The sequence below is a fragment of the Heptranchias perlo genome, chromosome 4, assembly GCF_035084215.1.
Source record: "Heptranchias perlo isolate sHepPer1 chromosome 4, sHepPer1.hap1, whole genome shotgun sequence".
Classification (NCBI taxonomy): Eukaryota; Metazoa; Chordata; class Chondrichthyes; order Hexanchiformes; family Hexanchidae; genus Heptranchias; species Heptranchias perlo.
The window spans coordinates 5,571,834-5,599,408 of record NC_090328.1 but is presented as its reverse complement, the minus strand read 5'-3'; the positions used below and the strand labels follow the sequence as shown (position 1 = coordinate 5,599,408).

At 46.5% G+C, this 27,575-nt stretch overlaps 2 protein-coding genes across 3 annotated transcripts in view; both read left to right on the top strand.

Moving 5' to 3' along the window:
• The window catches only part of LOC137320706 (polymeric immunoglobulin receptor-like), a 788,493-nt gene that overhangs the window by 126,455 nt on the left and 634,463 nt on the right, over nt 1–27,575 (top strand). The window lies entirely within an intron of this gene.
• The window catches only part of LOC137320705 (dual specificity testis-specific protein kinase 1-like), a 119,830-nt gene that overhangs the window by 69,239 nt on the left and 23,016 nt on the right, over nt 1–27,575 (top strand). The window contains exons 4-6 of the mRNA XM_067982401.1: nt 521–667; nt 3,930–4,012; nt 23,070–23,160. Of these exons, the coding sequence (XP_067838502.1) occupies nt 521–667; nt 3,930–4,012; nt 23,070–23,160 (321 nt within the window). The remainder of the gene's footprint in view (nt 1–520; nt 668–3,929; nt 4,013–23,069; nt 23,161–27,575) is intronic.

Below are 27,575 nucleotides of genomic sequence, written 5' to 3'. Positions count from 1 at the left end.
ATCGTTCCATTTTATTGTAGAGGCTAAATTCTACAAAGGCACACTTCTGGCTCTGAGCTTTGTTTGCTGGGATGTATATCTGGAATTTTGTGAGCCCAATCCCACAGGATTTTCCATACTTTCATTTTACATAGAATTTACAGCACAGAAACAGGCCATTCAGCCCAACTGGTCTGTGCCGGTGTTTATGTTCCACAAGAGTCCCCTCCCACCCCTCTTCATCTCACCCCATCAACATATCCTTCTATTCCTTTCTCCCTCATGTGTTTATCGAGCTTCCCCTTAAATGTATCCATGCTATTCACCTCAACTACTCCTTGTGGGAGCGAGTTCTACATTCTCACCACTCTCTGGGTAAAGAAGTTTCTACTGAATATTGGATTTATTTTACATTTCCAGGAGCTGACTTTGTCTTGTATTGTAGATAGTTCCGGATAAATGTGTGTGAAGACTTCAGACACACCGATGGTTCGGTGAACACAATCCATTAATTGAGGCCTTTCTTTGTTCTTTCGCTCAGTATATCAATGGAGGGAGCCTCGAGCAGGTACTGGGCAGCACCGAGTATCTCTCTTGGTCGGACCGGATCAGATTGGCGCTGGACATTGCGAACGGCCTGTGCTACCTGCACTCCAAGGGGATCTTCCATCGGGACTTGACATCAAAGGTACAGAAACCAAAGGGAAGGTGGTTATGGATCAGGAAGGCCATTCGAACTCACCATAGCTCATCCATCCAGAACGAGCCATGCAGTCAGTCCCTCCGTTGCTGCATCTAATTGGTTCTTAAATGTTTCCAGTGGCGGGAGGGTCGGTAACCAGAGGACACAGATTTAAGATAATTGGCAAAAAAGCCAGAGGGGAAATGAAGAGAGATTATTTTATTCAGCAAGTTATTATGATCTGGAATGCACTGCCTGAAAGGGTGGTGGAATCAGATTCACTAGTAACTTTCAAAAGGGAATTGGATAAATACTTGGAGGGGAAAAAGTTGCAGGGCTATTGGGGGAAAAAGCAGGGAAATGGGACTAATTGGAGAGCTCCTTCAAAGAGCCGGCACAGGCACGATGGGCTGAATGGCCTCCTCCTGTGCTGTTAGAGTCTATGGTTGCAGCTCCACCTGTGTTTTGAGTTTGCGGGAGGGGGCACCTCATTGTCATGGGGTGAGAGGGCATCGGGGTGGTGGTTGAGGGGGGGAGGGGGCAAAGTCTCCCTCTCCCCCCAACCCCCCCCGGAGACCCCCTTCAGCTCCCTGTGTAACAGGGCCGATCCTGGAATTTAAAAAAAAATTGACCTGATCTTCGAGGGTCCAGGGCTACTTCCTTAACCTGGACCATTCCTCTCCTCCCCCACTTTTAAAGTCAGGGCTACAGTACAAACCCTAGAGTGACCACCTTCTACTGAAGGGCAATGTTTGCAGATGTGGTGAGCTTAGAACGTAACCATTTTTAAAGTTGTATTAAGCGCAGGCTCTGTATAACTAGAGGTCATAAATATAAGATAGTCACTAATAAATCCAATAGGGAATTCAGGAGAAACTTCTTTACCCAAAGAGTGGTGAGAATGTGGAACTCGCTACCACAAGGAGTAGTTGAGGCAAATAGCATAGATACATTTAAGGGGAAGCTGGATAAACATGTTAATTGCATCCATAGGATTTATATCAATTAGTGTTAATTGGATTCAGGTGGTGTGTATCAGTTGTATCCATTTATATAAGAGCTTATCTAGGGTGTGGAGTGGGTAATGTGGATCTCTGTGAATAAAGGCTTGGAAGCAACTGAAGATCAGGCTGTAGTATTCAATCCTTCACCACCAGGCTGTCCAACTTACGACAAAACACACGAGGGAGAAAGGAATAGAAGGATATGCATATAGGGTGAGATGAAGTAGGGAGGGAGGAGGCTCGTTTGGAGCATTAACACCGGTACGCACCCGTTGGGCCGAATGGCCTGCTTCTGTGCTGTAGGCTCAATGTAACTCGATAATCGTCTCCGGTCCTGCCACGGCTGGATGAGTTGATTTTTATACCATTCGTCTTTTCATTTGGAGTCCCTGACCTGCCCTTTGCGAGCAGGCTCCCCGGCATTTAGGTTGCTGATGTCGCAGAGATGAGCGAGGCCATTGGGCCCATCTAGCTCACCCCTCCATCGAAACCGATGATCACCCCCATCACGGCGTCTAAGAGACTCCGCGGAGTTTTTGCCCCACTTTACCCTACCCTGGGCTCCAATCCAGGTATTGACCCTTCTCTTTGTGAAGAAGTGCTCCCTGACCATTAATCCAGAACTTTCCCTTTTAGAAAGTCACTGTGTTAATTAGAAAGACTCCTCGTTGAGTTTTAAAGGCTGGGGAATTTCCTTACACGATGGAACGATCTCAGATGATACAAGCTCCAGTAATTAAATATAAGTATCTGGGCCATCAAGGTGGCCAGGGACAGGGAGTAGACTGAGGACGAGGTTGCATGTAGTTATGTAACGCTGCTGGGCTAATAATCCAGAGGCCGTGAGTTCAAATCACACCATGGCAGTTTGAGACTTTGCATCCAGTTCTAGAAATCTGGAAATAAAAATCTGCTATCAGTAAAAGTGACCATGAAGATGTCGGATTGTCGTAAAAACCCAACTGGTTCACTAATGTCCTTTAGGGAAGGAAACCTGCCGTCCTTACCCGGTCTGGGCCTATATGTGACTCCAGTCCCACGCCAAGGTGGTTGACTCTTAACTGCCTTCTGAAGTGGCCTAGCAAGTCACCCATTGCGGTTCAAGAAGGCCCACCATCACCTTTTCAGGGTATCTAGGGATGCCGGCCTTGCCAGGAACGTCCACATCATGAGAATGAATTTTTTTTTTAATGGATTGTGTTCCCTTGAGTTTAGAAGGTTGAGGGGTGTTTAAAATTATAAAATGATTTGATAGGGTAGATACGGAGAAACTATTTCCTCCGGTGGGGGAATCAAGAACAAGGGGGCATAATCTTAAAATTAGAACCAGGCCGTTCAGGAGTGAAATCAGGAAGCACTTTTACACATAAAAGTTTGTGGAAATCTGGAACACTCTTCCCCCCCCAAAAGGCTGTAGATCCTGGGCGTCAGTTGATTTTTACTGGGTAAGGGTATCCAGGGATATGGAGCAATGGCGGTTAAATGGAGTTGAGGTACAGATCAGTCAAGATAGACGTCAAGAGTAGAGCAGACTTGAGGGGCTGAATGGCCTACTCCTGTTCCTAATGTTAAGCCAGCCTATTAATAATGCAGGGCTGGTTCCACTGTTTCTTAAAATTCATTCTTGGGATTTGAGCGTTGCTGGCAAGACCAGCATTTATTGCCCATCCCTAATTGCCCTTGAGAAGGTGGTGGTGAGCCGCCTTCTTGAACCGCTGCAGTCCGTGTGGTGAAGGTTCTCCCACAGTGCTGTTAGGAAGGGAGTTCCAGGATTTTGACCCAGCGACGATGAAGGAACGGCCGATATATTTCCAAGTCGGGATGGTGTGTGACTTGAAGGGGAACTTGGTGGTGATGGTGTCACATGCACCTGCTGCCCTTGACCTTCGAGGTGGTGGAGGTCACGGGTTGGGAGGTGGTTGTGGTACTGAGTGAAGAGTCTGCTTTTGTTTGGAGTTCACCCTGTTTGCACTGGGGGAGGGAGGGGAAGGTGGGGTTAATGGACTCTGATCACCAGCCCCAGACCCGGAACCGCCATTCAGATGTTGCTCAATGAACGATTTGATGCTCCATTTCCAATGTCTATATCAATGGGACCACTCACTAATGACATACGGCGTGCAACAATGTCTTAAGTTTGGTCTGAAAGCATATCCACCCTGGGCGAAACCCACAAAGCAACCCCCTCCGCCACCACCCCATTCATTTAAAGGGGGGTGTTGTGAATCCAGATCTTATGGAATATTCCTCTGTTTTCCTTTCAGAATTGCTTGGTGAAGTGTGAGGAGAAGTCCTACACAGCTGTGGTGGGAGATTTCGGCCTTTCAGAGAAAATCCCAAACTACAGGTGAGTCACGGCCTTCTAGCTAAAGAACTAAAACTTGTATTTCTACAGCGCCTTTCACAACCTCAGGACGTCCCAAAACGCTTTACAGCCAATGAAGCACTTTTTGAAGTGTAGTCACTATTGTAATGTAGGAAGCGCAGCAGCCAATTTGTGCACAGCAAGATCCCACAAACAGCGATGTGATAATGAGTATTAGTGATGTTGGTTGAGGGATAAATATTGGCCCAGAATACCAGGATTCTTCAACATAGTGCCTTGGGATCTTTTAAGTCCACCTGAATGGGCAGATGGGGCATTGGTTTAACATTTCACACAAAAGACAGCACAGTGCGCCCGCAATACTGCATTCGAGTATCAGCATAAGCTTTGTGCTCAAGTCTGTGGAGTGGGACTTGAACCCACAACCTTCTGAAGATGGTAGTGGTTGTTGGAGGCCAATCATCTCAGCCCCAGGGCATTGCTGCAGGAGTTCCTCAGGGCAGTGTCCTAGGCCCAACCATCTTCAGCTGCTTCATCAATGACCTTCCCTCCATCATAAGGTCAGAAATGGGGATGTTCTCTGATGACTGCACAGTGTTCAGTTCCATTCGCAACCCCTCAGATAATGAAGCAGTCCGAGCCCGCATGCAGCAAGACCTGGACAACATCCAGGCTTGGGCTCATAAGTGGCAAGTAACATTCGCGCCAGATAAGTGCCAGGCAATGACCATGTCCAACAAGAGAGAGTCTAACCACCTCCCCTTGACATTCAACGGCATCACCATCGCCGAATCCCCCACCATCAACATCCTGGGGGTCACCATTGACCAGAAACTGAACTGGACCAGCCATATAAATACTGTGGCTACGAGAGCAGGTCAGAGGCTGGGTATTCTGCGGCGAGTGACTCACCTCCTGACTCCCCAAAGCCTTTCCACCATCTACAAGGCACAAGTCAGGAGTGTGATGGAATACTCTCCACTTGCCTGGATGAGTGCAGCTCCAACAACACTCAAGAAGCTCGACACCATCCAAGATAAAGCAGCCCGCTTGATTGGCACCCCATCCACCACCCTAAACATTCACTCCCTTCACCACCGGCGCACTGTGGCTGCAGTGTGCACCATCCACAGGATGCACTGCAGCAACTCGCCAAGGCTTCTTCGACAGCACCTCCCAAACCCGCGACCTCTACCACCTAGAAGGACAAGAGCAGCAGGCGCATGGGAACAACACCACCTGCACGTTCCCCTCCAAGTCACACACCATCCCGACTTGGAAATATATTGCCGTTCCTTCATCGTCGCTGGGTCAAAATCCTGGAACTCCCTTCCTAACAGCACTGTGGGAGAACCTTCACCACACGGACTGCAGCGGTTCAAGAAGGCGGCTCACCACCACCTTCTCAAGGGCAATTAGGGATGGGCAATAAATGCTGGCCTCGTCAGCGACGCCCACATCCCATGAACGAATTAAAAAAAACTCAGAGACAAGAGTGCTGCCCACTGAGCCATGGCTGACCCTGATTAGCCCACTTACCAGCAAGTAAGAGTGAGCATTCCGCGAGGATTCTGGTCTCCATATTATAAAAAGGATATAGAGGCACCGGAGAAGGTGCAAAAAAGATTCACAAGGATGATACCAGAACTGAGAGGTTATACCTATCAGGAAAGTCTGAACAGGCTGGGGGCCTTTTCTCTAGAAAAGAGAAGACTGAGGGGTGACTTGATAGAACATAAGAAATAGGAGCAGGAGTAGGCCATACGGCCCCTCGAGCCTGTTCTGCCATTCAATCAGATCATGGCTGATCTTCTACCTCAACTCCACTTTCCTGCCCAATCCCCATATCCCTTGATTCCCTCAGATTCCAAAAATCTATCGATCTCAGCCTTGAATATACTCAACGACTGAGCATCCACAGCCCTCTGGGGTAGAGAATTCAAAAGATTGACAATAAGAAAATAAGAGGTCTTTAAGATTATGAAAGGATTTGATGGGGTAGACGTAGAGAAGGTGTTTCCATTTATGGGGGAGTCCAAAACTAGGGGCCATAAATATAAGATAATCACTAATAAATCCATTAAAGAATTCAGAAGAACCTTCTTTACCCAGTAAGTGGTTAATGTGGAACTCGCTACCACAAGGAGTAGTTGAGGCAACTAGAATAGATGCATTTAAGGGGAAGTTAGATAAACACATGAGGGAGAGAGGAATAGAAGATTATGCTGATAGGGTGAGATGAAGAGGGCTGAGAGGAAGCCCGTGTGGAATATAAACACTGACATGGACCTATGGGGCCAAATGGCCTGTTTCTGTACTGTACATTCTCTGTAATTGTTAGAGACACGGAGTTCCTCCTCCCTTGCAAGCCAGACAACTTCTCCCTAGCTGCAGGACACACTGACCTCAAGTTCTGGTTTTCATCAGAGAAAGGAAGGCCAAAAGAAGACGTGATCCTAGTGCTTCAAAGTGCTGACGAGAATGAAAGCGGAATCAGGGTCTCGAACTCCCAACTGTGAGTGGGGAGCGAGAGAGCCCGAGGATAAAATAAATCCGAAGGGAATTATTTTGCACATGATAGGTGGGGGATGCGGGAGACCGTTCAGCCCCTCTAGGTATTTCTGGATGGATGAGTTTAAAGCAGATTATCTGGTCATTTATCTCATTGCTGTTTGTGGGATCTTGCTGTGCGCAAATTGGCTGCCGCGTTTCCTACGTTTCAACAGTGACCACACTTGATAAAGTACTTCATTGGCTGTAAAGCGCTTTCGGATATTCTGAGGACATGAAGGGCGTTATATAAATATAAAATCTTTCCTTATATGTGGAGAGACGGAAGCAGTGCTGTGTGGGTCATCAGCTGGTTAGGAATGAGGTAGAAGATCACAGATAAAGAAGGTTGGAAATTGTCATGGCAAGGATAGAAATCAGCAACCAGCCGAGGGTGAGTGGTCATCTCCCCTTCCCTCTCCCCTCCCCTCCTCCCCTTTCCCACATCCCCTCTCCTCCCCTCCCTTCTCTCCTCTTCTCCCCTCTCCTCCCCTTTCCCACTCCGCCTCTCCTCCTCTTCCCCTCTCCTCCCCTTTCCCATTCCGCCTCTCCTCCTCTTCCCCTCTCCCCTCCTTTCCCCCTCCCCTCTCTTCTCCCCTCCTCTCCCCTCCCACATTTCCTCTCCTCCCCTCCTCTCCTCTCCCACATTCCCTCCCCCCTCCTCCCCTTTCCCACACCACCTCTCTCCTCCCCTCCTCCCCTTTCCCATTCCGCATCTCCTCCTCTTTCCCTCTCCTCCCCTTTCCTCCCCTCCTCCTTTTCCACATTCCCTCCCCTTTCCCACTCCGCCTCTTCTCCTCTTTCCCACTCTGCCTCTCCTCCTCTCTCCTCCCCTCCTCCCCTCTCCCATTCCGCCTCTCCTCTTCCCCTTTCCTCCCCTCCCACTCCCCCTCCTCCTTTCCCACATTCCCTCCCCTTTCCCACTCCGCCTCTCCTCCTCTTTCCCACTCCCCCTCTCCTCCTCTCCTCTCCGCCCCTTTCCCAATCCCCCTTTTCCCCCTCTCTCAGTCTACTTATTGTTGAAGAAAAGGAATTGGCCGATGGGTGATTTGATTACACCAGCGGGCCAATCAGTCTCAGAAACAGTAGATAGACACGAGCGAAGACAAGGGCCAGGTCAATGCGACCCTGAATCCCAGTGAAGCCGATTAAAAAAATAAAATGACAAAACCAGCTGGCCGAGCGGCTCCATGTGCAGTTTACAGCACTGCTGTTTAATGAGCAATCTTTCTCCTGAAAATTTTAAAAAAACAATTCCAGAAATGATTAAATTAAGTCTGGAATTCATCTGGAGCTGAAGCACATTGAAAGAAAGAAGGCGGCCTGAATGAGCTCAGCACGATGCAGCTCCAGCTGAGGCTAGGGGTTGCCAACCCTCCAGGATTGTCCTGGAGTCTCCAGCAATTAAAGATTAATCTCCTGGACACTGCTGTGAATAACCCGGGAGAAAAATCATAGGGGGCGTTAAAAAAAAAAATTTGTGTTATTTTGATTTTATTTGAACACTTTTGTTTATTAGTTATAAGAATATTGGAGGTAAAACAAAAAGGCTGTTTGACCGAGTGAGGCAGTTGGAGGTGGGAGGTCATGTGACGAAACCTCCAGGAATACGTCCAACCAGAGTTGGCAACTCTACGCTGAGGCCCTGACTTTAACGAAGTCATTTCTTTTGAAGCTTGTGGAGAGTCCTGATATTTAGGGCTTTTTTTTTTAAAAAGAAAGAAAAATTTCCAGGTGATGACCTGTGAGTTTTCTTGCTCTAGGTTCCTGTTATTTTCAGGATTCCTGAAGTCGGGAAGGGACAGGGAGGTGGGCAGCGGGGGGTGGGGGGGGGGGAAAGGACAGTTCACAAGGCAAATGCAGGAGAAGGAGCCTCAACCCTGTGTACTGAGCCCTCTCCTTTCTATCCACGATCAAGGTGGAGACAGAAGGAGAGATAACGAGAGAAAATGGGGGATAGGCAAACAGAGAGAGAGGGAGACTAAAAGAATTAGGATCTGAAGTAACCAATTAGACAGTTAGAGGAAAAGAGCGAGAGATCTTTTTTTATTGAGACTTCCAGCCTCCAGCCTTGTGCATGTTGGCTGCGTGTCCTGGACTTTTTAAAAACAAAAGATAAAAGATAGCCAAAGGTGATCGGCAAAAGAGCAAGAGGCGACATGAGGAAACATTTTTTTTACGCAGTGAGTTGTTATTATCTGGAATGTGCTGCCTGAAAGGGCGGTGGAAGCAGATTCAATAATAACTTTCAAAAGGGAATTGGATAAATACTTGAAGGGAAAAAATTTACAGGGCCATGGGGAAAGAGCAGGGGAATGGGACTAATTGGATAGCTCTTTCAAAGAGCCAGCACAGGCACGATGGGCCAAATGGCCGCCTTCTGTGCTGTACCTACTATGATACAATTGAATAAATCATTGAAGGAACGTCTGCGAGAAGCGTAAAGTGGGAGACATGCAGACGACAGAGGGGTTGGAGGTCGGAGAGAGGTGCAGAAAGAGAGCAAGAGTGAGAAGTGGGGCTGGAGACAGAGAAACAATGAGAGAAAAAGCCCTGAATTTCTATGGGCACTTCCACTGTAAGTCAAGCAGCAGTGCGGAGAATACGGTAGTGTAGTGGTTATGTTACTGGACTAGTAATCCAGATGCTTGGACTAATAATCCAGAGAATGTGAGTTCAAGTCCCCTCCTGCCAGTTTGAGAATTTGAATTCAGTTTTAAAAAAATCTGGAAATAAAAAGCTGGTATCAGTAAAAGTGACCATGAAGCTGTCAGATTGTTGTTAAAACCCAACTGGCTCATTAATGTCCTTTTAGGGGAAGGAAACCTGCTGTCCTTATCCAGTCTGGCCTATATGTAATTCCAATCCCACACCAATGTGGTTGACTCTGAAGTGGCCTAGCACGCTGTTACAAAGAATAATTGCAGCAGTTTGAGAAGAAAGCAGCCCACCATCCTTCTCAGGGCAACTAGGGATGGTTAAAATGTGAGATCCGCATAACCCGACCCCAATGCCAGCAGGATCCTCCATTTCATATGCATGCCTTGTCCCGACTGCAATTTTAACTGGTGGTCTGAGCGGGGCAGCCGTTGTGTCCCGCCAGGTGAAGCCAGTGGGTCAAGGAGCTGGGACCAGACGCATTTTTCTAATTTTCCCTGCTCCTCCAGGCCTCCACAAGGAACGTTTAAGCCTCCCCGCCACAGATTCCTCCAGAATGCGAGACTCCCGCAGGATGGTCCCCGAAGCTCATCCCGCCACCTACCATGTGCCTCCGGGCCGCACGGTTTTCTGCCGTTCCGGGCGGAAAATCAGCCGATGGAATTCAAACGAGGCCCGGGAGTTAAATTTTGCCCGGCCTTGAGATCAGGAGCAGCGGGTGAGTTTCTGACTCACCTCACTACCCACCCACCCTAAAACACCGCTTGGAGTTCATGTCAGGGCCTCAGAGAGATGCGATCTTTAAATAACGTTCTATCCGTCAGCAACGCCACGGGTGATCGGTTAGTTTCCCGAATGCGGAGAGAATCGATGAAAGCCCAGCTTCCAAAATAGAGTGTGCAGCTGGCTCGTGCTGTACATTGTGTCGCTGTCATTGTGCGGCAATACAATGTGCATTAAGCAATAGATCGACACGGAGTGTTTGTACGAGAGTCAAGGAGAGTAGATGTGGCTGAGGGATGGTCTTTTCAAACAGGTGATGATGCTGAGAGACAACCCTTCCAAACAGCTCCCGTAAATAGGTGCCTCTACAGATAACACTTAGTCCATGTGATCTCCTGGACCGGTTTCGATTGCCTGAGGGGGTCAGAGAGGAATTTTCCAGAGTATTTTTTTCCCTTATTGGCCCAGGGTTTTTCTGGGGTTTTTTTTTTTTTTGCCTGTTCCGGGAGATTGCATGGCTGCAGGGGGTGAGGGGGCCGGTAGGAAGTGTCCAGTCATGATGCTCCGGCCATCGTGGTGTGTGGGGTAAGCTGATGGACCAGCTGATCTATTCCTGCCCGTTAATTTTGTATGTTCGTACTGAGAGACGGTCTGTCCATATAGAAACCATTGCTGAGAGATAATGGTGGTGAGAGACTACCCTTCCAAACAGCTCTCGCACAATAGGGTTATTACTGAGACGGTTTGTCCATGTAGAAGCGTTGAGGGGAGGAGATCTTTGCAAACAGATGTTATGCAGCTGGTGTCGCCGACAGATGCTCTTTCCATACGGCAGGTGCTGATGATGGACGCTCTTTGCGCACAGTTAGTGCTGCTGAGGGATCATCTCCTCCCCTCCCCACTAATGCCTTTCTCCGTAGGTGTTGCTAGGAGATAGCCTTCCCCCAGTGTTCCAAGAGACAGATGCGCTACCTGTTGACTATGAAAAGGGCATTATATTTTAGAGCAGGATTATGTTTGAATGGAATGGGTCCATTTTTCCTGGATTACCTGTCCCATCTGGGCTGCATTTATCCTCTCCTGATCCCGACTGTAATTTAATTGGTTTTCTATTTGTGTTGTTTCCAATTTATATTTTCTCATCCCCAATTACTCTCTCTCTCTCTCTCATGTGCCTCTTTCCTCTTCACATCCTCCTTCAACACAAGGACTTTGGGGCTTAGACCTGAGATTACATGTCTATATATCTTCTGCAGTTAGAAGGTCATTAAGACCACACCTCAGTCAGAGGTTAGATCGGGTCTGTTTTGAGTTGAATGCTCCTGGTTGACATTTTCTCAGTCAGACTCGAGTCAACTCAACCTCAATTCTATTGATCCTGACACCTAATTGGAATCTGCCAGGCTCGTTATGGATCTTACCAGTGACCAACACCTGTTTCCTTTGCTTGCATTTCGTATTGACAGTTTTCAGAATTACATAGAATTTACAGCACAGAAAGAGGCCATTCATCCCAGCTGGTCTATGCCAGTGTCTGTGCTCCACACGAGGCTCCTCCCTCCCTACTTCATCTCGTCCCATCAGCATATCCTTCCGTTCCTTTCTCCATGTGTTTATCCAGCTTCCCCTTAAATGCATCTATTCTATTTGCCTCAACTACTCCTTGTGGTAGTGAGTTCCATATTCTCACCACTCTCTACGTAAAGAAGTTTCTTCTGAGTTCCTTATTGGATTAATTAGTGACTATCTTATATTTAGTTTTGGACTCCCCCACAATCAGAAACATTTTCTCTACATCTACCCTATCAAGCCTCTTCATAATTTTAAAGACCTCTATCAGGTCGCCCCTCAGCCTTCTCTTTTCTAGAGAAAAGAGCCCCAGCCTGTTCAGCCTTTCTGATAATTATAACTTCTCAGCTCTGGTGCCATCCTTGTAAATCTTTTTTGTTCCTTATCTAGTGCCTCTGTATCCTTTTTGCAGTGCCTCTATATCCTCTATACTGTGCACAGTTACTCTAAGTGTGGTCTAACCAAGGTTCTATACAAATTTAACAGCACTTCTCTACTTTTCAATTCTATCCCTCTAGAAATGAACCCCAGTGATTTGTTTGCTTTTTTAATGGCCTTGTTAACTTGCGTTGCTACTTTTAGTGATTTGTAAATCTTGACCAATGTTCAACAACGGGGCCACCATGAGTGGCTAACTCAATGTGGGGCAATTCCTGAGACAGGAAAGAGTCTCTCTTTAAGTCCACCAAGCAATGAGACCTTGGCTTTCAGTCCTGTGAAGAAGCTCAGTTCCAGGACCAGGTCAGAAAGGAAGATCAGGAACAACCCAAGCAGTTAGAACATTCCCTCACTGCTCAGGATAGAGGGGCTCTCCACCTCTAGTGTTACTCGACACTACAGCAAAAACTGCAGTCAGGGAAATAAATGTTTTTCGCCGACATAGAGCTGAAACAAGTCATGACGATAGTACAGTTACTGCTTGATCCCAGTGAAGCCACTTCCATCTGGGTCCTAGTCTTGCTACCGATGCTGGAAATTGTAGGGGGGTATGTAGAGTTGGTTTTATAGTGTGAGACTGGAGTCACATGTAGGCCAGACCAGACTGGGTATGGGTGGTAGGCCTCTCTGAAGGACACGAATGAACCAGTTAGGTTTTTACAACATGGTTACTTTCTGGTACCCGATTTATTGACTTCAATTTCAATACTTGCCATAAAGAGGTAATACTTGAGATACCGGGTCCATTTCCACTGGAGCAGAGACGGCTAAGAGGAGATTTAAAAGATGGTTTTGAAATCATGGAGGGTTTTAATAGCATGAATAGAGAAAGACTATTTCCTCTGATCGGGGAGTCAGTGACGAGGGGTCATCAACTTGAAATTATCTCTAAGAACTCAAGCCCCCCTCCAGAGTCTTAAGCATATAATCTAGGCTGATACTTCAGTGCAGTACGGAGGGCGTGCTGCATTGTCAGAGGTGCTGTCTTTCAAATGAGACGTTAAACCGAGGAGCTGTCTGCTGACTCAGGTGGATGTTAAAGATCCCATGGCACTATTTGAGGAAGAACAGGGAAGTCCTCCCCAGTGTCCTCCGCCAACACTCCTCCCTCAACGAAAAACAGATGAACTGGTCATCTTTCTCGTTTGTTGTTTGTGAGACCTTGCTCTGTACAATTGGCTGCTCTAAAAACACCAAACTATCCTTCAAAAGCAAATCACTGGTTGTGTCACGGTGTCCTGAGGGTTCTATAAATACGTGTTCTTCTTTACTTACAGTCATTAATCATTCAAAGTTCACTGTTGGGCTCATTAATTGCAAATTGTTGCATTCCCTCAGCAGTGATTTAGGTGGTGAACACCCTGTGGTATCTTGATTCATGCAACCAATCCTTTTTATGCCAATTAATATCAGTCTGGGATTTAAATCTTGGTTGGAAAAAGTAGGGGAGAAGATTGGGATAGTAGAGAAGTGGTGCTTAGAGGTCGCCAAGTTTGGGGTTTTGAAAGCCATTAGACCAGCGTGATCCGATACATTAGCCATTCATAGAATCACAGAAATTTATGGCATAGAAGGAGGCCATTTGGCCAATCCTGCCCGTGCCGCCCGAAAAAGAGCTAATCTCACTTTCCAGCTCTTGGTCCGTAGCCTTGCAGGTTACAATTAATGTGGCTAATTGGGAATCCAGATGTGGCTAATTGGGAATCCAGATGTGGCTAATTGCACTTCTGATTAGTAAATAAAAATTGAATAATGGACATTGTTGGGCATGTGATCTCAATACTCATATTCGCATAGTGTACACGTGAACTTTAACCTTTTTGTGCGTTGGTTGGTAAAATGGTCAGATGAAAAGCAGTGAGTGCAAGTGTTCTTTTATCGTTGAGTCTTTTACTTCCTTGGTTGGTAGATGTTTGTTAAGTAAATATACACGAGAAGTACATTTACCATGGTGCCAGCCGTGGTTCCGATGGAAGCACTCGCCTCTAAATCCGAAGGTTCTGGGTTCAAGCCCCACTCCACAGACTTGAGCCCATAATCCAGGCTGACACCTCAGAGCAGTACTGAGGGAGTGCTGCACTGTCGGCGGTGCCGTCTTTCGGATGAGACGTTAAACCGAGGCCCCGTCTGCCCACGCGGGTGGACGTAAGAGATCCCATGGCCACTATTTTGAAGAAGAGCGGGGGAGTTCTCCCGGTGTCCTGGGCCAATATTTATCCCTCAACCAGCATCAGTAAAACAGATTATCTGGTCATTATCACGTTGCATAATGTGATGAATATTAGTGGGATCTTGCTGCGCGCAAATTGGCTGCTGCATTACCCTACATTAAAACAGTGACTACACTTCAAGAAGTACTTCATTGGCTGCAAAGCACTTTGGAATGTCCTGAGGTTGTGAAAGGCGCTATATAAATACAAGTTCCTTTCTTGCTTTTCTGTATCTGTATTGTGTGAATCTATGCAATGTGTTTTCTACTAAAATTAGTGCATGTGGCTAAAATGGTGTCGTTGTGGCTAGTCAGTGGTTTCTATTGGACAACACTGGAGTAGACCATGGACTGAAAGCTGAGGGTAACCTGCAGAAGATAATCTAACATTTATTGCCTTCAAGGTGTTTGAATCGGTCCCTGGAGCGATGCTGAGGCAGTGAATGCTTAAATCCCTGTGAAAGGGTTAAGTGGGCTGCAGGGAGTGGTTGTGCTGGAGCCGGCAGTACAATCCTTCATAATCTTTTGGCTGCAGTCTTGTGCATGTTAAAGGCCTCCTCTCTTTCTCTCTCCCTCTCTCTCTCTCGCTCTCTCTCGTTCATTAGACTTTAGCAGAGCCTGAGTATACACTGTTGGTAAAAATAGCTTGACCTTTGCTTGGCTTACTCCGTCCCTTGTGTTAATGTAAATCGCAGAAAGGGGCCCCGCCGGGGGGCAGACAGGCAAACGGCCTCCTGCAGGTAGCAACGCAAAGGTGGTTGAGGAACTATCTTCCGTCCCCCTCCCCCTAAACCAATCACTCCACGCCCCTCCACAACCCGCAGCCTTCGCACTCACTGACTGAGCTGTTATTTTAGACGGCACTGTTTATTTGAAGGAATGCAGAGCTGGAGGGGAGGTGTTTATTGTCTGTTTTCTCTCGCCAGGAACTAATTAGGCCCGAGGCGGAGCCACCCACCGTAGTTTCTATATTCACGTCAACACAGCTGGAAAACTGTTTTCCAAAGGGTAGAGAGGCAACCAATGACCCGACTTCTGAAATTCTGAATAGCGCTGTGAAATTTCCACATGTCCCCAACCCAACTTTGAATGTCTCCGCATTTTCATTCTCATCCGGGTTTTCCCTACTTGAAATTCCCACCTTCACAATCTCAACAACAACAACTTGCATTTATATAGCGCCGTTAACATAGTAAAACCGTCCCAAAGCACTTCACAGGAGTGATTATCAAACAAAATTTGACACGGAGCCATATAAGGAGATATTAGGACAAGAAGCTTGGTCAAAGAGGTAGGTTTTAAGGAGTGTCTTAAAGGAGGGGAGAGAGGTATAGAGACGGAGAGGTTTCGGGAGGGAATTCCAGAGCTTAGGGCCCAGGCACAGCCACCAATGGTGGAGCGATTAAAATCAGGGATGCGCAAGAGGCCAGAATTCAAGGAACGCAGAGATCTTGGAGGGTTGTAGGGCTGGAGGAGTTTACAGAAATAGGGAGGGGCGAGGCCATGGAGGGATTTGAAAACAAGGATGAGAATTTTAAAATCAAGGCGCTGCCGGACCGGGAGCCAATGTAGGTCAGCGAGCACAGGGGGTGATGAGTGAAGGGGACTTGGTGCAAGTCAGTAAAACTTAGGGTTGCCAATCCATCAGAATTGTCCTGGAGTCTCCACAAATTAAAGATTAATTTCTCCAGCAACTCCGGGCGAATAATTATAGGGGCATTAAAAAAAAGAGATTTTTTTTTTTGCCATTTTCTTTGAGCACTTTTGATTACTAGTTATAAATATATTGGAGATGGACAAAAAGACTGTTTGACTGACAGTCAAGAGTCATCCAATCGGGTAATGAAGTCTGTTCACTTTTGAATTAGCCGTGGGTAGACAGGGCACCCTGAGGATGAACATGTCAGGTGACCAATAGCAGGAGCGTGGGGAGCGGGACGGTTGGAGGCATGAGATCGTGGGATAAAACTTCCCAGAATATGTCCAACTCCAGAGGGTAAGTTCAATGATCCAGCACTCCCAACGAAGGAGCCACACCCAAAGGGTGCACAGACCGGAGAATCAGCGTAACGGTGTTTACAGCCCTATCTCTCACCTGCATGCCCTAATTCCATTGCTGGTCTCTGCCAGCCATCATAGCTTCCCCCCCCCCCCCCCCGCCCAACATCAAAATAACAAAAATAAATCTTCCAATGGTGTGAAAGTCTGTGTGTGTATAAGTGTCTGTCTTGGCTCAGTGGTAGTTCTCTTGCTGCTGAGTCAGAAGGTCTGTGGGTTCAAACCCCACTCCAGAGACTTGAGCACAAAATCCAGGCTGACACTCCAGTGCAGTACCGAGGGGGTGCTGCCCTGTCGGAGGTGCTGTCTTTTGGATGAGACTTTAAACCAAGGCTCCGTCTGCAGGTGGACATGAAAATTCCCAAAGCTCTATTCGAAAGAAAAGCAGGGGAGATCACCCTGGTGTCATGGCCAATATTTATCCCTCAACCAACATCACTAAAACAGATTATCGGATCATTATCACATTGCTGTTGGTGGGATCATGCTGTGCGCAAATTGGCTGTCACGTTTCCTACATTGCAACAGTGACTACACTTCAAAAAGTACTTAATTGGCTGTAAAGCGCTTTGGGACGTCCTGAGGTCTGGAAAGGCACTGTATAAACGGGAGTCTTTATTTATTCTTTCCTTCTATATTGTAGAGTGTTACAAACTATGGAGTGTGTAACAAGGCAGTGATCTTTCTGGGGTTAGACAGCATTAATAAACTGTTCCAGCTTCATTCTCGCTTTTCATGTTGTTGTCTGAAGCTGGCGATGTTCTACAACTTGTGACATGTTCCAGACCTCTCCTGTGTTATGCAAGATATAAATAATCAGACTCTTGATGTGTTACAGCTCGAGGTGGAGGGGGGGAGGAATGTTTATACTCAGTGGTTTGACGTATGGTGCCTGTACATAAACGGTGCATTCTTGCATCGTCTGTCATGCATGTAGAGCCTGAAATAAGGGTGTTGGATCAACACATGATACTCTCCTGAAGTCGCTTCCTACCAAGGCCCAGTGTACCTGTGCATTTATAAGTATGATGTGGAGATGCCGGTGATGGACTGGGGTTGACAATTGTAAACAATTTTACAACACCAAGTTATAGTCCAGCAATTTTATTTTAAATTCACAAGCTTTCGGAGGCTACCCCCTTCCTCAGGTGAACGATGTGGAAATGAAGTCCTCGAAATGAAGTCGCATTTATAATTCACAGAACAATGCTGGTGATAACAGACAGTTTTTTCAACTGCCCGTTGCCAAGGCAATCAGTGTGCAGACAGACAGGTGTTACCTGCCAGGTCTCAGAATATACAAATCACCAAAAAAAACAACAAACAAAAAAAAAACAGAGATAGAGAGGTAGAAACATAGAAAAGACAGCAACTGACCCGTTATATTAAAAACAGATAACATTTGTTCGCTGGTGGGGTAACGTGTAGCGTGACATGAACCCAAGATCCCGGTTGAGGCCGTCCTCATGGGTGCGGAACTTGGCTATCAATTTCTGCTCTACGATTTTGCGTTGTCGTGTGTCTCGAAGGCCGCCTTGGAGTACGCTTACCCGAAGGTCGGTGGCTGAATGTCCTTGACTGCTGAAGTGTTCCCCGACTGGGAGGGAACCCTCCTGTTTGGCGATTGTTGCGCGGTGTCCGTTCATCCGTTGTCGCAGTGTCTGCATGGTCTCGCCAATGTACCATGCTCCGGGGCATCCTTTCCTGCAACGTATGAGGTAGACAACGTTGGCCGAGTCACAGGAGTATGAACCATGCACCTGGTGGGTGGTGTCCTCTCGTGTGATGGTGGTATCTGTGTCGATGATCTGGCATGTCTTGCAGAGGTTACCGCGGCAGGGTTGTGTGGTGTCGTGGACGCTGTTCTCTTGAAAGCTGGGTAATTTGCTGCGAACGATGGTCTGTTTGAGGTTGGGTGGCTGTTTAAAGGCGAGTAGTGGAGGTGTGGGGATGGCCATAGCGAGGTGTTCGTCGTCATTGATGACATGTTGAAGGCTGCGGAGAACATGGCGTAGTTTCTCCGCTCCGGGGAAGTACTGGACGACAAAGGGTACTCTGTTGGTTGCGTCCCGTGTTAGTCTCCTGAGGAGGTCTATGCGATTTTTTGCTGTGGCCCGTCGGAACTGTCGATCGATGAGTCGAGCGTCATATCCCGTTCTTACTAGGGCGTCTTTCAGCGTCTGTAGGTGTCCATCGCGTTCCTCCTCGTCTGAGCAGACCCTGTGTATTCGCAGGGCCTGTCCATAGGGGATGGCCTCTTTGACGTGGTTAGGGTGGAAGCTGGAAAAGTGGAGCATCGTGAGGTTGTCCGTGGGCTTGCGGTAGAGTGAGGTGCTGAGGTGCCCGTCTTTGATGGAGATTCGTGTGTCCAAGAAAGAAACTGATTCTGAGGAGTAGTCCATGGTGAGCTTGATGGTGGGATGGAACTTGTTGATGTTATCGTGTAGTCTCTTTAGTGATTCCTTGCCGTGGGTCCATAGAAAGAAAATGTCGTCGATGTATCTGGTGTATAGTGTTGGTTGGAGGTCTTGTGCAGTGAAGAAGTCCTGCTCGAACTTGTGCATGAAAATGTTGGCGTATTGGGGTGCGAATTTGGTCCCCATGGCTGTTCCGTGTGTTTGGGTAAAGAACTGGTTATCGAAGGTGAAGACATTGTGATCCAGGATGAAGCGGATGAGTTGTAGGATGGCGTCCGGAGATTGGCTGTTGTTGGTGTTGAGTATTGATGCTGTCGCAGCGATGCCGTCATCGTGGGGGATACTGGTGTAGAGTGCCGAGACGTCCATCGTGGTGAGAAGTGTTCCTGGTTCAACTGGTCCGTGGGTACCAGTTGAACCAGGAACACTTGACTGCTGAAGTGTTCCCTCCCAGTCGGGGAACACTTCAGCAGTCAAGGACATTCAGCCACCGACCTTCGGGTAAGCGTACTCCAAGGCGGCCTTCGAGACACACGACAACGCAAAATCGTAGAGCAGAAATTGATAGCCAAGTTCCGCACCCATGAGGACGGCCTCAACCGGGATCTTGGGTTCATGTCACGCTACACGTTACCCCACCAGCGAACAAATGTTATCTGTTTTTAATATAACGGGTCAGTTGCTGTCTTTTCTATGTTTCTACCTCTCTATCTCTGTTTTTTTTTGTTTGTTGTTTTTTTTGGTGATTTGTATATTCTGAGACCTGGCAGGTAACACCTGTCTGTCTGCACACTGATTGCCTTGGCAACGGGCAGTTGAAAAAACTGTCTGTTATCACCAGCATTGTTCTGTGAATTATAAATGCGACTTCATTTCGAGGACTTCATTTCCACATCGTTCACCTGAGGAAGGGGGTAGCCTCCGAAAGCTTGTGAATTTAAAATAAAATTGCTGGACTATAACTTGGTGTTGTAAAATTGTTTACATTTATAAGTAGGTCACTGCCCTATCGTGATAATAGGGCCAAACACATTCAATTAAATAATTTAAATTATTGGGACCGAAGAAGTCGCATGAGAGTATTCCCCATTCAGGTTCAAAAATCAAATCTATCTATAATATATTAAAAATCATACACTTCCTGTCTGCACACTTGACTTCCTATTAACACATTTTTTTCTCATTTATACTAACTTTTTCTATTGTAAATTCCTACGTTGATATTTTTTATCATTTTTGCATCTGTAAACTCATCACTGTGTTTGTTCAATCTAGTCACCGAGGTCCCACTAATTGTTCAGCCTGCTTTGTGAAAAAATTTTCATCTACCATTTTTTTCTCAGTAATTGAAATTTCTAATGTCCAAAATAAGAGTTTAAACAAAATTTAAAATTCCAAAAAAATGTATCTAGCACAATAACACATTGGATTTTCTTTGGTTTCTTTTAATGCCTTTGTTAAAGTTTTACTTGAAGGCTTCAACATTTCCTAAAGCACTTTACAGCCAGTGAAGTATTTTTGAAGTGTAGTTACTGTTGTAATGTAGGAAACGCAGCAGCCAATTTGGGCACAGCAAGATCCCACAAACAGCAATGAGATCAATGATCAGATAATGTTTTAGTGATGTTGGTTGAGGGGTAAATATTGGCCAGGACATCAGGGGAGATCACCCTGCTCTTCTTCAAATAGTGGCCATGGAATCTTTTACAACCACCTGAGAGGGCAGACGGGGCCTCAGTTTGATGTCTCATCCGAAAGACGGCACTTCTGACAGTGCAGTACTCCCTCGGTACTGGCACTGGAGTGTCAGCCTGGATTGTGTGTTCAATAACAAAGCACCATGTCAGTGCGCATTCCACTTTATTACAGTCAATTCCAAAGTGCGCACAGTTGCCCCACTTTATTTGAATAAAGCAGACAGGTGCTATAGCTAACCTCCTGGGTCTGGCTGATTTTCTGCGACCTTGTATTGAGTCCCCACAGCCTGAGGTCAGTCCGTGTTGGATCTCGCGTTCAGTTCCTCCCAAATGAGCCGGATGTTTCACGGCCTAGTGTTTAATAAGCCCATAAATATTTTGCTGCGACAACTAATTTTCCCTGACCTTTCGTTAAATGAGATATTTCTCAGAGCCTCGGCTCGAGCTGAGCTGTTAAATCAACACTTAAACGACAGGATGGCTCCTTCTGCCGGCCTGTAAACTGTCGTCGGTTTGATTGGGTCATCCGTAAACCTGTCAGGAGAGTGTGACCGCTCGGGTGGGGAGAGCAGGTCTCAAATGTCAATCTCCAACAACGTAACAAGTTGCCTTTATTAGTAGGTTACAGTCTGAGATTGAATTCGCTCATAAAGTTTATCAGACCGGCTCTGATAGAATGCTGAGGCCCAGGCTCATTTTCTATTAATAATTAATAATTTTTTAATTTGGTGGACTGATGTACTTATCAAAGCAAGGTATGTCTATGCTCTACCCAGAGGTTTAGAGCAGAGTTACCCTCTGAGTAGCTCTGGGGCATATCCATCTATTGACACAACTTGCAATTATACAACGCCTTTAACATTGTAAAATGTCCCAAGGCACAGGAGCGTTATCAGACAAAAATTTGACACCGAGTCACAAAAGTTTGGTCAAGGAGGTAGGTTTTAAGGCGTCTTAAAGGAGGAGAGTTACAGAGGCAGAGAGGTTTAGAGAGGGAATTCCAGAGCTTAGGGCCTAGGCAGCTGAAGGCACAGCCGCCAATGGTGGGGCGAAGGAGATCGGGGAGGCGCAAGAGGCCAGAATTGGAGGAGCGCAGAGATCTCGCAACGTTGTAGGGCTGGACAGTGGGAAGCTCTTGTTGCTACAAATTTTGTTCCACCAAAGGCATTTTCATAGACTTGAATTCCATAAGTTTAATCCTACATTTTATTAAAACGAAGATAGGACATAGGTGATTTCTCAGATAATGAAGCAGTCCACACCTGCACGCAACAAGACCTGGACAACGTCAAGGCTTGGGCTGATAAGTGGCAAGTAACATTCACGCCACAAAAGTGCCAGGCAATGACCATCTCCAACAGAGAGACTAACCACTTCCCCATGACATTTAATAGCATTACCATCACCAAATCCCCCACCATCAACATCCTGGGGGTTCACCATCTGGGCTCTGTGTGCAGTACCTATTCAGTATCTGGGGATGGGTGCAATGTGTGCAGAACGTATTCAGTATCTGGGGATGGGTGCAATGTGTGCAGAACCTATTCAGTATCTGGGGTATGTGTGCAATGTGTGCAGAACCTATTCAGTATCTGGGGTATGTGTGCAGTACCTATTCAGTATCTGGGGTATGTGTACAATGTGTGCAGTACCTATTCAGTATCTGGGGTATGGGTGCAATGTCTGCAGTACCTATTCAGTATCTGGGGTATGTGTACAATGTGTGCAGACCCTATTCAGTATCTGGGGTATGGGTGCAATGTGTGCAGAACCAATTCAGTATCTGGGGAATGTGTGCAGAACCAATTCAGTATCTGGGGTATGTGTGCAATGTGTGCAGTACCTATTCAGTATCTGGGGTATGTGTGCAATGTGTGCAGAACCAATTCAGTATCTGGGGTATGTGTGCAGTACCTATTCAGTATCTGGGGTATGTGTGCAATACCTATTCAGTATCTGGGGTATGTGTGCAGTACCTATTCAGTATCTGGGGTATGTGTGCAATGTGTGCAGACCCTATTCAGTATCTGGGGTATGTGTGCAGTCCCTATTCAGTATCTGGGGTATGTGTGCAATGTGTGCAGTACCTATTCAGTATCTGGGGTATGGGTGCAGACCCTATTTAGTATCTGGGGTATGTGTGCAGTACCTGTTCAGTATCTGGGGTATGGGTGCAGACCATATTCAGTATCTGGGGAATGTGTGCAGACCCTATTCCGTATCTGGGGTATGTGTGCAATGTGTGCAGACCCTATTCCGTATCTGGGGTATGTGTGCAATGTGTGCAGACCCTATTCAGTATCTGGGGTATGTGTGCAGACCCTATTTAGTATCTGGGGTATGGGTGCAGACCCTATTCAGTATCTGGGGAATGTGTGCAGACCCTATTCCGTATCTGGGGTATGTGTGCAATGTGTGCAGACCCTATTCCGTATCTGGGGTATGTGTGCAATGTGTGCAGACCCTATTCAGTATCTGGGATATGTGTGCAGACCCTATTTAGTACCTGGGGTATGTGTGCAGTACCTGTTCAGTATCTGGGGGTAGGTGTGCAGACCCTATTCAGTATCTAGGGTGTGAGTGAAATGTGTTCATTGTCTATCAGAGCTCTGTGAACACGAACCTGTGTCCCCACATGTGCTGTAAGTAGGTGGATATCTGCTTACACCATTTATGAAGTTTATAGATTGGCCTCAAGTTAGCTGGTTTCTAAAAAAGGTTAAGAGCTCATACACTGCTATTGTGCTTTCTGTCCGTAGTGGTGATGGGGAGAAGGAGCCCTTGGCAGTGGTAGGGTCGCCATACTGGATGGCACCTGAAGTCCTGAGAGGAGAGCTGTACGACGAGAAGGTAAAACTAGGTAGAGAAAAGAAACCAGCAGCCCCTCTCCCACTACACTCGTTTACCTAAATCCAACTCGGAGTGAGAGAGGGACGGGCGTGCACTTAAACTGAGCATGATCACAGAAACATGACAAAAAACTTAAGGTATAGTGAGTGAACGAGAGCAATACTGTTTATAACACATCCCCTCACTGACACTGAGAGAGACAGTGATACTGTTTATAACACATCCCCTCACTGACTGACACTGAGAGAGACAGTGATACTGTTTATAACACATCCCCTGACTGACACTGAGAGAGAGACAGTGATACTGTTTATAACACATCCCCTCACTGACTGACACTGAGATAGAGACAGTGATACTGTTTATAACACATCCCCTCACTGACACTGAGAGAGACAGTGATACTGTTTATAACACATCCCCTCACGGACTGACACTGAGAGAGACAGTGATACTGTTTATAACACATCCCCTCACTGACTGACACCGAGAGAGACAGTGATACTGTTTATAACACATCCCCTCACTGACTGACACTGAGATAGAGACAGTGATACTGTTTATAACACATCCCTCACTGACACTGAGAGAGAGACAGTGAAACTGTTTAGAACACATCCCCTCACTGACACTGAGAGAGAGACAGTAATACTGTTTATAACACATCCCCTCACTGACTGACACCGAGAGACAGTGATACTGTTTATAACACATCCCCTCACTGACTGACACTGAGATAGAGACAGTGATACTGTTTATAACACATCCCCTCACTGACACTGAGAGAGACAGTGATACTGTTTATAACACATCCCCTGACTGACTGACACCAAGAGAGACAGTGATACTGTTTATAACACATCCCCTCACTGACTGACACCGAGAGAGACAGTGATACTCTTTACATAACGTACAGTGTGGATAAAGGGGAACCAGTGGACGTAGTGTATTTAGACTTCCAGAAGGCATTCGGACAAGGTGCCACATAAAAGATTATTGCTCAAGATAAAGAATCACTGGATTGGGGGTAATATTCTGGCATGGGTGGAGGATTGGTTATCTAACAGGAAGCAGAGAGTTGGGACAAATGGTTCATTCTCGGACTGGCAACCAGTAGCCAGTGGTGTTCCGCAGGGGTCGGTGCTGGGTCCCCAACTCTTTACAATCTATATTAACGATTTGGAGGAGGGGACCGAGTGTAACATATCAAAGTTTGCAGATGATACAAAGATGGGAGGGAAAGTAGAGAGTGAGGAGGACATAAAAACCTACAAGGGGATATAGACAGGCTGGGTGAGTGGGCGGAGATTTGGCAGATGCAATACAATATTGGAAAATGTGAGGTTATGCACTTTGGCAGGAAAAATCAGAGAGCAAGTTATTATCTTAATGGCGAGAAACTGGAAGGTACTGCAGTACAAAGGGATCTGGGGGTCCTAATGCAAGAAAATCAAAAAGTTAGTATGCAGGTGCAGCAGGTGATCAAGAAGGCCAACAGAATGTTGGCTTTTATTGCTCGGGGGATAGAATATAAAAACAGGGAGGTATTGCTGCAGTTATATAAGGTATTGGTGAGACCGCACCTGGAATACTGCATACAGTTTTAGTGTCCATACTTAAGAAAAGACATACTTGCTCTCGAGGCAGTACAAAGAAGGTTCACTCGGTTAATCCCGGGAATGAGGGGGTGGACATATGAGGAGAGGTTGAGTAGATTGGGACTCTACTCATTGGAGTTCAGAAGAATGAGAGGCGATCTTATTGAAACATATAAGACTGTGAAGGGGCTTGATCGGGTGGATGTGGTAAGGATGTTCCCAAGGATGGGTGAAACTAGAACTAGGGGGCATAATCTTAGAATAAGGGGCTGCTCTTTCAAAACTGAGATGAGGAGAAACTTCTTCACTCAGAGGGTAGTAGGTCTGTGGAATTTGCTGCCCCAGGAAGCTGTGGAAGCTACATCATTAAATAAATTTAAAACAGAAATAGACAGTTTCCTAGAAGTAAAGGGAATTAGGGGTTACGGGGAGCGGGCAGGAAATTGGACATGAATTTAGATTTGAGGTTAGGATCAGATCAGCCATGATCTTATTGAATGGCGGAGCAGGCTCGAGGGGCCGATTGGCCTAGTCCTGCTCCTATTTCTTATGTTCTTATTATGTTCTTATGTTCTTATAACACATCCCCTCACTGACTGACACTGAGAGACAGTGATACTGTTTATAACACATCCCGTCACTGACTGACACCGAGAGACAGTGATACTGTTTATTACACATCCCCTCACTGACTGACACTGAGATAGAGACAGTGATACTGTTTATAACACATCCCCTCACTGACACTGAGAGAGACAGTGATACTGTTTATAACACATCCCCTCACGGACTGACACTGAGAGAGACAGTGATACTGTTTATAACACATCCCTCACTGACACTGAGAGAGAGACAGTGAAACTGTTTATAACACATCCCCTCACTGACACTGAGAGAGAGACAGTAATACTGTTTATAACACATCCCCTCACTGACACTGAGAGAGAGACAGTAATACTGTTTATAACACATCCCCTCACTGACTGACACCGAGAGACAGTGATACTGTTTATAACACATCCCCTCACTGACTGACACCGAGAGACAGTGATACTGTTTATAACACATCCCCTCACTGACACTGAGAGACAATGATACTGTTTATAACACATCCCCTCACTGACTGACACCGAGAGAGACAGTGATACTGTTTATAACACATCCCCTCACTGACACTGCGAGAGACAGTGATACTGTTTATAACACATCCCCTCACTGACTGGCACTGACATAAAAATAATGCGGTTATATGGCAGGGAAAAGTTCAGGGATTATTGTAAGCCAAATATTTACATATCTTTCATTTATGATTTTGTTAACATTACAGGAGTTTAACTTGGGCAGAATTGTTAAATGTGAATATTGCACATTTACTTCTGAGCACAGTGGCAAAATTAAGAGTTTCAAATCTTCAGCAATAATACTTGTTTTTAGTTCTTTAGTTGGCTCGATTGTTAATTTTAAGGAATGTTCAGTGGTTCTGTGATGGCTGAAGTCAGCAGTCAGGAAATGACTAGGTTTTTAGAGAACAGATTTTGCAAACACCATGCATAGTCAGTAATAAAATGTTAGTGTTTCAATATGCTAGAAACTGCTGTGACATGATACAGTTAAAATGGAAACCTTTTAAAAGCAATTCAGCTGTATACTAAAGAGAAATAACTAAGCTGAACAAGGTGGAATGACAGAGAAAGTCAAATAGAAACGTGAAAGAAAAACACACTACATAAAGCACATGGGAAAGTTTATAACACATCCCCTCACTGACTGACACTGAGAGAGACAGTGATACTGTTTATAACACAACCCCTCACTGACACTGCGAGAGACAGTGATACTGTTTATAACACATCCCCTGACTGACACCGAGAGACAGTGATACTGTTTATAACACATCCCCTCACCGACAGAGAGACAGTGATACTGTTTATAACACATCCCCTCACTGACACTGAGAGAGACAGTGATACTGTTTATAACACATCTCCTCACTGACACTGAGAGAGAGAGACAGTGATACTGTTTATAACACATCCCCTCACTGACACCGAGAGACAGTGATACTGTTTATAACACATCCCCTCACTGACACTGAGGGACAGTGATACTGTTTATAACTACAATCCCCACCATGCGCCCCACCCCCGATTACCAGGTTCTACTGCTGCCCAGTGAACTTGAGCGCAGGATTTCTGGCTCTCTCTGGACACTGGGGCAGATTTTCTGGCTCTCTCGGGACCCTGAAACATTTTGTCTGACACTCTTCATGCCCTGGATCTGTTTGACTGACCCTCTCTGGGTTCTAATGCAGGTTGCCCTGCCCTTGCTGAGTTCTAAAGCATGTTGCCCTGCCTTCTTCAGGTCCTGGAGCAGGTTGCCCTGCCCACTCTGGGCTCTACAGCAAGTTGTCCTGCCCTCTCCAAGTTCTGAGCAGGTAGCCCTGTTCTCTCCAGGTTCTGAGCAGGTAGCCCTGTTCTCTCCAGGTTCTGAGCAGGTAGCCCTGTTCTCTCCAGGTTCTGAGCAGGTAGCCCTGTTCTCTCCAGGTTCTGAGCAGGTAGCCCTGTTCTCTCTGGGTTCTAGAGCTGGTTGCCCTGCCCTCTCCAAGTTCTGAGCAGGTAGCCCTGTTCTCTCCAGGTTCTGAGCAGGTAGCCCTGTTCTCTCTGGGTTCTAGAGCTAGTTGCCCTGCCTTCTCCAGGTTGTACAGCTGGTTGCCCTGACCTCTCCAGGTTCTGAGCAGGTTGCCCTGACCTCTCCAGGTTCTGAGCAGGTTGCCCTGCCCTGTCCAGGTTCTAGAGCAGGTAGCCCTGCCCTCTCCAG